The 13,063-nt window shown below is 40.1% G+C and overlaps 1 protein-coding gene across 5 annotated transcripts in view; it reads right to left on the bottom strand.

The window, feature by feature from the left end:
* Window positions 1-2,228: 2,228 nt before the first annotated feature.
* ZFAND6 (zinc finger AN1-type containing 6) overlaps window positions 2,229-13,063 on the bottom strand; it is a 36,793-nt gene continuing 25,958 nt past the window's right edge. For 4 of the 5 annotated variants that reach the window (XM_065688831.1, XM_065688830.1, XM_065688832.1 and 1 more), the window contains 4 exons: window positions 12,269-12,386; window positions 10,069-10,169; window positions 3,825-3,938; window positions 2,229-3,256 (listed from right to left, as the gene is read on the bottom strand). In XM_065688831.1, the coding sequence (XP_065544903.1) occupies window positions 3,108-3,256; window positions 3,825-3,938; window positions 10,069-10,169; window positions 12,269-12,386 (482 nt within the window). In that variant the 3' untranslated portion in view covers window positions 2,229-3,107. Of the gene's footprint in view, window positions 3,257-3,338; window positions 3,939-10,068; window positions 10,170-12,268; window positions 12,387-13,063 lie in introns of all 5 variants that reach the window. The other variant, XR_010614728.1, reaches the window with a different exon arrangement.

Raw genomic sequence — 13,063 nt, 5'->3', positions numbered from 1 at the left:
CAGCCCATCTGTGACAGCTCTTCACTTGTGGAGACACAAGCTCATGCGGTGCTGTTTGAAAGAGGGTCATATGTAAAAAACCACAATGCCTTGCACAAACTTCTGTACCTACAGTACAACTCCATTCCACTGCCTGTTGGAAGTCTTTTTAACAGAGTGAAGATGTGTTTATTCCAAAAACAAAACAAAACCATCTTGAAAGCATGTTTCAGATGCACAGTGTGCATCTCAAGAAGACAGATTTCGTCAAGTGCTTTGTAGTGCTGTAAACGTGCTGGTATTAATTAAAATAGTCATCTGCTAGCTTCAGGCTGATGACACAAAATACAAAGCTTCACTAGTTACCTAGGCTGAGCAGCAGATCAACCACCACGATAACCCAGACCCAATGCCAAAGCAAATAGAGGTGACACGCAATTCTTAAGTCAGGGAAAGGTGCATTTCCCCTTCTAAATGCAAGCTTCTATATGAAGGCCACATACCCTTTCAATATTCTGAACTCAGAAATATGCACAAGCCAGGCCAAAGGAGGTTTATCAAATTGCTTTGAGAGTGACAGGTCTGGAAGGGGAATTGCCCGATGATGATCTGTCTCACTGTTGGTACTGCAAAGGCAGTGCAAGGCAAGTTCTCTTAGCTGTGTGCAGTTATGCTTCCTACTATATAATCAAGGCCCAGAAAGTTATTGCTTCACAAGGTGGAGTATCTGAATTCCAAAGGCAGTGCTGTTCTTGTCCTTTTTCTTCTTTCAATCCCTCAGATACCAAGAAAATACAAACATGATGATGGGTTTCCACCCACTGTAAAATCTACAGTGCCTCCTCTCTGCTTGGCCCAGAAGTACCACTGTCAGCTGAAAGGCAGACTGGAGGGTAGGGCCTGTAGGGGAGAGAAAAGAACACTCAGGAAAAAAAAAGAGACCAGAGATAGGGAAGAGGAAGGAGACAGACTGAGGTGTAAAGAAGAGGGAAGTAGCAGCGAAGAAGGAAGTGAACCAAGAAATACCCATGAAAGACAATGCTGCTGCTCATCCATGCTCTGCACTGTGTTAAGAGGAAGTTCAGCAAATGCCGCGACCCATGAGCAGACCATTACAGAAACTTGATGGAAAGAGTTACTTATTCCCTCCTTTACTATAAACCCCATGTGCTTCATCATTTGTGATTAAGCCAGTTTTGCAAGCACAAGATACTTTATTACTGGGTCTTGCAGATTACTTTCTATAGCTGGCTAATAGAGAAAGCTCCTTCTGCTGCAGTGTGCTTATATGCTAAATGTGGTGCTTTATCTACTAATTGCCAGCCATAGCTTTTAAAAAGCATTCAGAATTTTAAAGGATGGAGCCAGCTTTGATTAAAAATTAAATGTTTTAAATAAAGCCATGCAATCTCATTTATTTCACAAACGCTTTAAAGCGGCAGCAAGTCACCAAGTGAAATTCCAACTGCAGATCAGTACCATCTGGAGAGGTATTAGGTCTACTTTAGTGTACCATTATGTGTGGTGATAAGCAGCACTGGTTGGCACTATAAAACCACTCAACCTTTGAGTTACACAGATGACCAGGGTGCTGAAGGGTTGAGGCACAGACTCATCTGACCAAACAGGCAGTCAGGAAGGAAGAAACCTACTGAGTACACCTTAACAGGAGGGCAGAAGAACAATTCCTCCTACCCCCAAACGGGGATCACTTTGAAGCCTATAGATCCACCAAGAAGCAAGCAGAGGGCAGTTGTGGCAGTATCAAAGCATTTAAGTCGATGGATTGCAAACCTCAAAAGTAGGGACATCTCATGGTACAAACCATTCTCAGAGAACCATTCTCTCACCTAACTTGAAGATTTGTGCAGCACTGTCTAACAGCGGATAACAAACCCCACAGCTGTATTTCCCAGAACCAGAATCATGTGCACAGATTTAAAAGCCCAGTCAGAGGCCACACCTGTTTTACCTGTAGATCTGCCCCCAATTTAAGTACACTGTCACAAATGACCCCTTCACCTGCACATGAGTGACACAATGCATAGAGAACACCCTGGGCAGAGTATCAATGCACAAGGTAGAAAGCTCCTGGAAACTGTGGTCTCTCTGATATGTTATAGGCAAAAAAAGTAATTAGAAGTTAGCTGGCATTGGATATACATTGTCTCTGTGAATAAATATGCTAAGTAAAGGAACCACCAACGGAAGGTCCCCACGAAAATAAAGCAAGAGACATCCAGGCTACATACACCAGTGACAGCCACGAGGGCTCCAATTTTCTTAAATTTTATTTAATCAAAGTTAAGACGTGGATAAACATAAATACAGCACAGGTACTTCAGATCATTCTTCATATTTGTGTACAGACATACTGATGGATGTAATCCCAATGAAACCTGCAGTCGGTGAAGTGCATACAGCCTTCCCCTCCCACACACACACGAACAAAACCCAATTTAAAAAAACAAAAAAAACCCAAAAAAATAAAAACAAAAGAAAACAAAAGAAAAACCAACCCCCCACACACAATCTCAGCACACACTCTCATTACAAATGATTCATACATAAATAGGTAGAGGGTGCAAACAAGCTAATATGCGAACATGTATAACCTCTCGTTAATGGGGGAAAAAAAAAAAACAGAAGCAGCCATAATGATTAAAATACATTCAGTTACTGATAACTAGTTGTGCCATACAAGGCACTATCAAAAAAAGGAAATTGTGCTGCAGAGAAAAGCTATATACAACAAGAAAATAAACTGCAAAGTTAACGCATGCATGTTTTACCCTGGAAAAGCACAGCCCTCCAAATGTTCTCTCTGTGGTTGTTATAAAAGCCCTCTGCACTCAACTAAAATTAAAATGATCTTAAAGGATAATATTTGTAAAGTTTACTTAAGTCTTCAGCCACAGAAAACTGCAATGAAAATAAATGTTCAGAGTCATTTTCAAAACAGGAAGAAAAAAACAAACCCAAAAAATCTATTCATCTGATGACATGCATGATTAAAAGGTCTAGGCAAGATACACTGCTCTACGTTCCTGATGACTAAGGAAAAAAGCTCAAGTCAATTTAATCTGCAGATGGTCAGAGGATTTTTGTATTCCAGCACAAGCAGCAGTTCAGATCTTCTGAATCTTTTCCCCAACAACTACAGGATTCTCTTTTCTGATCTTCTCAGCAGCATCGGCTTTGTAATTGTAAGAGCAACTGTGTACGTCTGAATAACGGTGCATACCACAGTAAACGTTCCCACACCGACACTCGAACCCTGTGGACAGAAACATTAGCTTAGACATTTCAACATTCTTAATTATACCAGTTTGTTTTAAATCCCAAATGTGTTCACTCACTAGCAATAAATCTCAGTCACCAGTGTCAATCAGCCAAAGAGCCTCTGCTGCAGAAAGCATAAGAGTCACAAATAATATATTTTGAAGAGATCACAGTAAGATTTTATTTGCCCATTCCTTCCTATCACATGACACTAGCATAAAACATTCCTAGAGACCTCCTGCTTGCTTTCTTTATGAACCTTCACCCCACAGAATTCAAGTTTTCTTAAGCCCTTTCACTGAACCACTGCAAAGCTGGTTAGTGGATGGCAGCAAGCTATCATCCAATTCCTCATTGGAATTATGAACTTCACCTTCAAGACAGAAGTTGCAAAACAAAATCATACATGACTAAATCTAGTAAAAGCCAGCTGAGAGCACCTTTGGCCAAGTTTTATTTCAAATCAACATCAAGACAACCATGCCCCATTTACCCTTCAGGAAAACCTTTCAAAGGTCCAAAGCCTGAATGAGTGTAAGAAGAGTAGAATTCATAATTCTTACCAGTGAGCCCAACCTTCTTCCTGCACATGAAGCAACGATTCTTTTTCTGTTTTGGTTTGTCAAGTGACTTGTCTTGTTCTTCAGGTGTAGGCTCTGCGTTCCCTGACACTGAAGCTAACATTAAACAAAAGTCAGTGAGAACAACGGAAAAAAAAAAAATGGCTGTCTCTCCCCTTCCTCTGTTTAAATTGCAGGATAACCTAAAGCCCCTCTTATAAGTTTAGGTTCTGGGGTGAACCATTTTGCTGCAGCTTCCATGTCTTAAGTGTAATGGAATCTCAGCACAGGTACATGAACTCCCTCCTTCAACACCTTCAATAAAATATAAGGAAAGAATTCATAAAATGCTCTAAGTTCACAATACAAAAATACCATAATGAAACAGAATAATAAAGAATCAGGTTTAAGATTAAGACTCAAGTGCTGTTAGATTTGGGAAGAGAATCCAACTCCCAAGTGTTTCCCTACCAATGCTACTAGTCCAGTTCCTTAAATCTGCTTGTAAGCAGCACTGTATTTATTAGGACCAGTTGAGTAAAACACTCTGTTTCAAATACTGAATCAACACTATTTTTGCTGGAGGCTGCACTCCTGAGGCCCACACAAAATGCAGGGTTTCAGAACAATCTCTGCCACTCTGTCACTGCTGTTCTTGCACACTTGGAAAAAGCCTACAGAGGGGCTACTCACACTGCCTGGGAAAAGGTATCCTCAGCTCAAGATAAACTTATAGGGAGGAAGCACTATCCTGAAACCCAGAAGGAAGCAGGTAGGAACCTTTTTTAAAGACACTTTGGCTAAAGATGGCTTTTAACCTACTTTAATATTCACTCACATCTGAAGGAGACAGGTTATAGGCTGTGTGGGAGAATATAAACAAGTCACAGTAGTATTTGCATGACCCAGGTATAAATAGAAGTTGGCTAGTTTTCCTCAAGTATTTGCACATTCCTTACATTGCAAAACAGAAATAGAAACCAAAAAACTCAACTTCATTTCAGGAAGGGCAAAGAGCCAGTCTCTGCCTACCAATCATTGCTAGATCATAGCAGGATCAGTCTCCAGCAAGTAAGGGACACAGAAGCCAGGAATATTTGCAGCAAAGAGTCAAAGAATGAAAGCAAGCTCCAGCTAGGAAGAGCATCAATGGAAGCTGAGCTAGAACCAATACTGTAAAGGAGGAAATACAACAAGCCCAGACATTTGTCAGGGAAAAGGCTACAGGCATCTCTGTGCAGCTGAACTTTTGTTAGGCAGAAAACTGTCAGATGCAGGTCTGTGCTAGTTCTACACCAGTTGACTGCTATTCTGCATGACAATTCTGCTGGGGTATCTTTTTTCCTGTGCTGCTGCTCTGAGGATTTTGTTTTTTAAGAGAAAAGGGCACTTTCCATTTTTGCAATGTAAAAAAAGAAAAAAAAAACCCAAAACATTGTAGTCTGTACCCAGCAACATCAAGAGGTAGCAAAATACCTGACCACCGGCAAAGACTTCACTGGACTGGACAGTTTATGCCAAGGGTTAATCTAGCAAAGACTGTTATACGCGGTTCATTAAATCCTCTTAAAAAATAAAACCACCCATCTGCATTACAAGCAGTGCTTTACTACATCCTGAAATTTATGAGAATTGATAGTTTGCAAGAAAAAAAAAAGTTCGTGGCTTCAAATGGTTGTTAAAGGGCACATTTCTGAGTGGACAGATAACATTCAAGGTCTGCAAAGCAAGACTCGAAACCAGTAAAGACTAAAAGATGCGAGATACGTATCAGAAGTAGTAAGATTCACTCAAATGAACCCTTGTAGTGTTATATATGGAACAGACATTGCAGTGTTCATTAATTCATTAAGAAAGCTTCATGCCATAAATTTAGCAGTTAACATTGTCAAGTTTGCATTTCCTGTTGTAGCAAAATCCAGTTACCTCAGTGTACGTTTTACTAAAAGCCTCTGTAACTAGCCCAATTTAGGAAAAATTGGCACCCTTCCCTGCATAACAAGGCTTTAATACATACACACTTACACTTCTTTTGCGCATATGGCTCTCACATTAAAAAGTGTTTAGAAGTATTTAAGAGCTGCTGCTCACTGTAGAACTGAGTGCAGAGATTCTTCTATTGCTGCCACGAGTCACTTTGGATCTTACAGTAATCATAAATTTTAGATCTCAATTTGGTTTTGCATAGGAGATTTTGAATCAAAATCCTCTATGATAAAATCATTAAGTATCCCACCACTAAGGCATCTTTAAATGATGGACCAGTGTTCAGTGCTACAGCTGTGATGAATGCAATAGGAAAAAAAAGCCAGGTAAAATGCAGTACCACCCAGTTTGGATCTTGCAGGAAACATGTTGCAGCCACTCCCAGCTGCTGTACTTTCCCTGGATTCCAGGATACTGCTGCCTGCTTTGCTTGAACTGATTCCCTCCCTTCCCCAGCCCCAGCTCTGCCTTCAGCTGTAGAACAGAAGCACTGGCAGCACCAGTACAAGCTGCCAACTAACCAAAAAGGAATAAAGCATGACACATTCTTCTGGAGCTGACAAGTCAGGCTGGCCACTAGAAGCTCCACTGCTTTACAGACTATGGTCTTAGCTGATCAGAACAAGCAGAGCCTGGACTTCCTCCTAAAGGCAAAAGCTTTTGCTACTGCTTTGCTTATGCCAACCCTACTTGAACTTCAGTATACTCTGGCCATGAAAACAGCGGCCACAAGACAAAGCACACTCCAGTCCTTGCATCCCTCCAGGCATTTGCTGCAAGACTCCTCTCTCCCTGTTCTAGATGTTTTACATTTGTCACTCCTGCATTACTAGGCAGAGCTTCCCAAATAAAAATGTTATTCATTTGCACAGGAAGAGAATGAACAGCTACATTCACCTCTTAAGTGAATCTGACCAGACCTATGAAGAATAATACCCACTCATTAAAAAGAATGAAATGTGATGTTAAAGTTAAGATCGTCACTACTTTCTAACATTACCTCAGCTTAGTGTTAAAATTCAGCCTAAAATACAGTGTCCCAGTGTTGGGAAGAGACAAAATAAGAGCACACCTACCTACAGCATCTAGTTTTAAATCTGTTTCATTAATGTTTCCCTCTCTCCCTGAAGCATTCACCTACTAAATCAGGATAGCCTAGATTATTTTCTGTTTCTGTCATAATCATACTCTACCTCCAAGCCCCTCATACTATCACAAAAATGTGGAGTATCCATCAGTTCCTGTCTCCTAGGCTAGCCTTGGTTAAGATCACTGAAGTTGATGTCCTTAGTTCAACAGCACCCATCTTAGGTCCAGGTTAGCTCCACAAAATTCTGTAGCAATTTATTTGTTTTAATATGAAGGTTTTTTTAAGCTTAGTCAGCAATGACTGAATTGTTTTACCTCACTAAAAACCCAGATGAGCACAGAAACAGATAACTTTGTTCACAGCAGCCATGTACCTTCTAGCTAGTTATTCAAATCTTAGTTGGTATTTTGATTTTTCAAACTAGTAAGCATACCATATTACAAGACTGACTGCATTTTGCAATGCTCATATATTGACCTCTCTGATTCTCAAGGAGTTAAAAAAAAAAAAAGAAATAAAGCAGCTGATTTGGCTCCCAGAAGCATTCAAAAGTGCCAAGTACCCACCTACTAATACAATTTATACTTTTAACCCTAAATTCCTTATTTGTAAGAGCTCCATAAAGTATGTGATGGACTGTTCCTGCCTTCCATAGCCAAGTCTCATGTACCTTTTTTAAACATCCCTGAAATAAAGCATGCATCCCAACCTGGATGGTTTTAAACCCATTAATGCTAGAGAAGTGAAGAGCCCCTCTTCTCCTGCTTGCAGGCCCTGCTAATCTCCTGGCTAACAAATAAGGAAACCTGCCTGGCTAATCCTAAAATGGCCCTGAAGTTAAGTAAAAGGTACAACAGCCCATGAGGCAATGTAAAAATGAGTTGGAGAGATGATCAGAATAGAAGAAAACTGAATTCTGAATGATGCGGGGTGGGAAAAAAGCTGCAAAATTGTGACAACAATTCAGTGAAATCCACTTAGCATCCATCATAAGCAGCTTTCCTTTCCAAACTTACACTTTCAAAGCAGAACACTGATTTTCAGTTAAGGAATAGCACAGAAGCAATACTTCAGGAAACAACGCTGACCCTGCCACAGTGAGTTATAAATAGGGATTGTAATTTAGAACTGCAATTACATGGTGGTGGTGTTCTTAGTTTAGAAATCACTATGGTACAAAGAAAATGACACAGCTGAGTAGTCTAAACACCTGATATAGATTGAGCCTTGAAATACATACTGTAAAATGTGAATACGCCCCTGAAATCAAAGCTTTGAGTTCAGAAAACCATCTTTTCTTCTTACAAGGAGAATTAGTTTCAGAGGTGAGAATTAGAAGGAACACAGATTTATGCAAATGGATAAAAGACACTCCACAGAAAACCTGCTGGGAAAAGTCTTTTCATAGGCCCAAACCACCTCAAAGCATCAAAATATGATTTTAAAATAAAGCACTCCCCCCACCTCCCAGTGCAAAGAAAGTAGATCTTGCAAGCCTAGAGTTTCAACTTTCAGCTAAGCCAAGATACATATGCAAACAGACTAACTCAGGCACTGGAGGGAAGACTAGGAATCATGAGACTAACAAAGACAGGGTAGTAGGAAGATCATCTTACACAAGCTGCCTTTATGTTCTCCAATATATACCCATCCATACCAATGTAAACCTACAGTGCAATAATCACATGCCGGACTGAGGTGTCCTACTTCCCAGAGGTTCTCAGGAAGAGATGTGCCTGCATGGGAGCAGGGCTGCTGCATAAGGCATCCAGCACATCCCAGCTTCCCTCTACTGCAGAACAAGGACGACAGTACAGCCTTATCTGAATTACTCAGAAGTGTATCAACTGATAATCTAGCTTGCAAACCTACCTCTGCTGTGCTAATCTATAGAGCTTCACAAGCATAAGCATTTCCAGCACTTGCTATTCTCTTAAGCTGGGCAAGGCCAGACATCACCGACTGATATTAAGAGCATGTCCTACATGCACTGTCAAAACTGAGGCAACAAGAGCTTTCAGCTTCAGAAAGAAAACTTGACGGTATGAGAATTTACAGCTGGAATATACCTTTTAAGAGTAAACATCTTTCAGTAATTGACATCTCAAAGGCTAGTACAAAATGGCAGTAGCATTAAAGCATTTTCTCCCAGTTTTAAAGCTGTTGTTTGTATGACAGAGGTGGCCTTATTCAGCACAACAGCTGAATAACTACTCTTCCGTTCCACCTAGAAGAAAGGTTAGCTCAGGTTTAGAAAGGTATCCAAAAACCAAACTTTGATACCAGAGGTACAATAAAAGAATGTATATTTAGCATCTTTAAAGTGAAATTATATGTTTTATCTGTGGAAAACCTAAACTCCTATGTTTAGACTAGACTACAGAAACATAACTCTACCCACTAAAGCCTTAGCTGTGTCAGCAGAAGTAAAGGCAGACTACTTGCTGACTTGCTTTTAAATATCTTTTATAATGTCTGTGGATTTCAAGTCTAAACATTTTTGCCTTTTCTTAAGAAACACTTTTTAAAACTTGCATTTTAAGCTCTGCAAGCCTCCACATAAAAAGAAAAAAAAAGAGGGTGGGGGGGAAACAACAGTGTACCAGCAATAAGGATGTTAGGCCAATATAGTTAAAATCACCCACTCAGCCATTTTCCTTCACACAGTTTATGGTTTGGTTATTTCCTAAACTGAATGTCAGTATGTCAAATTATTACCCCACTACAGTTCATAGGTGAAAGGTTCTTCTACAGGTATTTCATACATGTACAAGATACTAACACGGTTCTTATAACAGCAATGTCCTAACACCCTGTATCACAAATAAGGGTTATAAACTTGTGATATTTGCTGCATATGACTAGTCTGAGAAGATACTCAAAACCCTACTTACATGTAATAGCTGTGGCATAAAAAGACAGAACATTAGACTGATTTATGGTGTGCATTTCTAGCCCCAATCAACACACTTCTGGAAGATAATGAAATCACCAGTTAAACATAGAAGTTTCCAGTTTAAGACATGCCTTCTAAGGTTTATCCTTACTTGCCTTCTGATTTCACAGAATATTTGGGTTTGAGACGAAGCTCTCTCTTGAACAGAGATATTAGAATAGTCAGACTTTAAAAACATCATTCATCCATTCTGTCTCTGAAAACTAGGCACTAACCTTGCAAATCTTCTGTCTCAGGTACTGTTTTGTCCGCAGCTGTACTATCTGGTTGGGATGATGCTACAGATTCTGTTAAGAGTGACTGACTTGACACAGGGCTGGAGGGTAAAAGAAAAAAAAAGTCACGATTTTTGAGGTACACCAGGTATTCCAGAAAGAAACGCATTACAGGGTCTTTCTTAATGAAAGCATGCCAAAGCTTTTCATGCTGAAGTTGCTTCTGTCACCGTTTAAAAATGCCACAGCGTCCAAGAGTACTGGAGAACCTGAACTGATGAAAAAGTTTAATGTTTTGTGTTAATATTGAATGCAATAAACCAGTTCAACTATAAAAAGGGAAAAAATATTTTGGGGTAGTCTGAAGCATACACAGAACAACAATGCAACATTCAGTATGCAAGGATTTTTATAACATAAGTCAGCAAGATAATTGTAGAGGAGCTACTTTTAGTGTTCTAGCGATATGAACAAGAAAATTGCAGCATGCCAATGTTTCCAGTAATAAAGGATCTGCAGCTGTACACAGAACTCCTTAGGTTTTCACAATTTAAAGTGGTGCTGGCCAAACTTCCCAACCCTGTCAGCTATACTGCTAAAAATCACAGCATGGCTGGAGACTCACAGATGAATACCTCAGATGGTTCTGGGGGAGAGGTTCAGTATTAGCAATCACTCACAGGCCAACTCTTCACAAAGCACCTCTACTATGGAAGAAGAGAAAACTGAAGTCCCAAGCAAGAGGTAGCACTACCCCATTTACCCGATCTGTCTCTCCCTTTCCACTTGAGATTCACTCCAAATCCAAGAAATTGGAGTATCCAGCAGCCCATGAATCAAAGCCCTACCAGTAATCCACGACACAATCAAGGCAGTAGAGTTGAAATACTAATTGCCAAGAACTGCATGTGGATCTTGAACTGCAAGTCTGGTCACCTACAAAAAGGCATTGTCAATTTACTAGATATTTTCTCAGCATATCATAACTGAGGTATTACCAGAGACTGAAGCTGAATCCCTGCTTTTATGTTGAAAAACAGAAGTGAAACTCGCACTTCAAAAGAATCAGTGCAAGAGCAACCATCCACTCATTTCTCCTGTAACTAGTAATCAAGCCAGTGATCAAAGAGATAATTTTTTCACTTTCATGCTCTTAAAGATTGTGTGAGAAGAACCCAAGGCACTGTAAATGGTTCACTCTGTGCATCAAGCTGCATCATTTTGTTTTGTTTTTTTGCACATACCAGAGGAGTTGTATCAGGGCAAGATATCTATTTTCTACCCCAGTCAGAAATCCCAGAATGGCAAGACCAAAAATAGCATCAAGCATGGCACCTAGCTCTCAGTTCATATGCAGGATCCAAGCATGAGATAACACCTCCTATAAAAAGCTAAGGAGCAGAAAACAGTCTGAAAAGAATTGGCCAGCGATTACTGATGAAGTCACCCTCAGCCCGTGCTTTACTACATTGTGATTTCTAAAGGAAAGTTAGAATGAGTATTACTGCAAGTTAGTGTGCTATAGGATGGAAGCTAACATTTTCCACCCAATTTCCAAAACTGAAATGCAGCCACTAAATATAAACAAATATTTAGCTTTTACAAGTGAAAAGCACTTAGTAAGTCTGAGTGATTTACAAGAGGACGTTATGTCTCCTTGAATAATCCAGTAGGAAATTGCTTGTTTAATCAGAAATCAATTCCATTGCACAACTTATAGTAAGATTCAGATATCTCTTTTACCTTTTTTAGTACACTCCACTTTTTGCAAAGCAACTAGTTTAGCATGTTGTATATCGTACATTTATTTATGAGAGCTCTGGAAAACAGCTTTCTGCCATTTTACAAAATCCTCACATTTCTAGGATGGAAAGAGCTCTCCTTTGGTAAAGGTACAGCCAACTGCATGTTGTGGAGTCAAAAGACCAGCCAGACAAGCCTCTGTAAAACAGCACGAAGCTGGAATGGCTCCTATTTGAGGCTAAACTCTGAAGATGAATTTGCATTTGAATGTAGCAAGATGTAGCTAACAGATCAGCTACTATTTACTGTGAGATCCCACACTTTAAAGTTAGCAGTTAAATCTTTGACATTTTCCTACTCCAAGTCCTAGTATTTAATTATGCAGTATCAGTACACTTCATTTAATCACCCCAATACAGATATTTACTTCAAAGCCCAGAAGAGAGAAACAGCTTACCTTGGCTGCATGGATGTCGATGGAGTCGATGTAGGTTCTAAAGTTGACTGAGTTTCCTGGGTGCTGCCTTCTGTGCACTGAACTGGTAGGGACTCAGTTATACTACTGACAGAGGGTGCTGGAAGGAAGACACTAATGTAAATGTGTTACACTACTTCCTGGGATTACAGAAGTTATACTACACAATTATTCTTTGACCCCCATGATACCAAAGTAATTATGTTTGACTGTATTTGATCATGTTCAAGCCCTATGTCCCCAGAAGTTACACAATTTTAAAGGTGGAGCTTTCAAATAGTTACTATTTTGTGGTAATCAAAGCATCAAGCAACAGCTTTCTCAGCATGAACAGTAGTATTCTGACATAAGCTTGGGTTCTGGCTGGAAAACCAAGATGGATCTGTGAGAAACAATAGTGTAGCACCCTAATGGCAACTTAGAATCCATTCTGAAGTTGTAGAACCTAGATCCCCAGATTTCAATGGAAGCTATTGCAACAAATGCTCCATCCCTGGCAGTGTTCAAGGCCAGGTTGGACAGAGCCTTGGGCAACACGGTTTAGCACAAGGCATCCCTGCCCATGGCATGGGGTTGGAACTTGATGATGCTAAAGTCCTTTCCAACCAAAACCATTCCATGATTCTAAGATATTCCAAGTGCACCCTGAGACTCCTTGCTGTCAGTATGCAGTCAAGCCAGAATAGACATTTTAGCAGCTCCAGTGAAGCACTCCCTAACCCTCTTACCCCCAGAAGAGCATCAAGTTGAAAACATTGGAGTGAACAGAGCAGAGAA

This window comes from Lathamus discolor, chromosome 8 (genome assembly GCF_037157495.1).
Source record: "Lathamus discolor isolate bLatDis1 chromosome 8, bLatDis1.hap1, whole genome shotgun sequence".
In the NCBI taxonomy this organism is placed as follows: domain Eukaryota; kingdom Metazoa; phylum Chordata; class Aves; order Psittaciformes; family Psittacidae; genus Lathamus; species Lathamus discolor.
The sequence above is the reverse complement of the archived record's forward strand: the minus strand, read 5'-3'. Positions and strand labels throughout refer to the sequence as shown.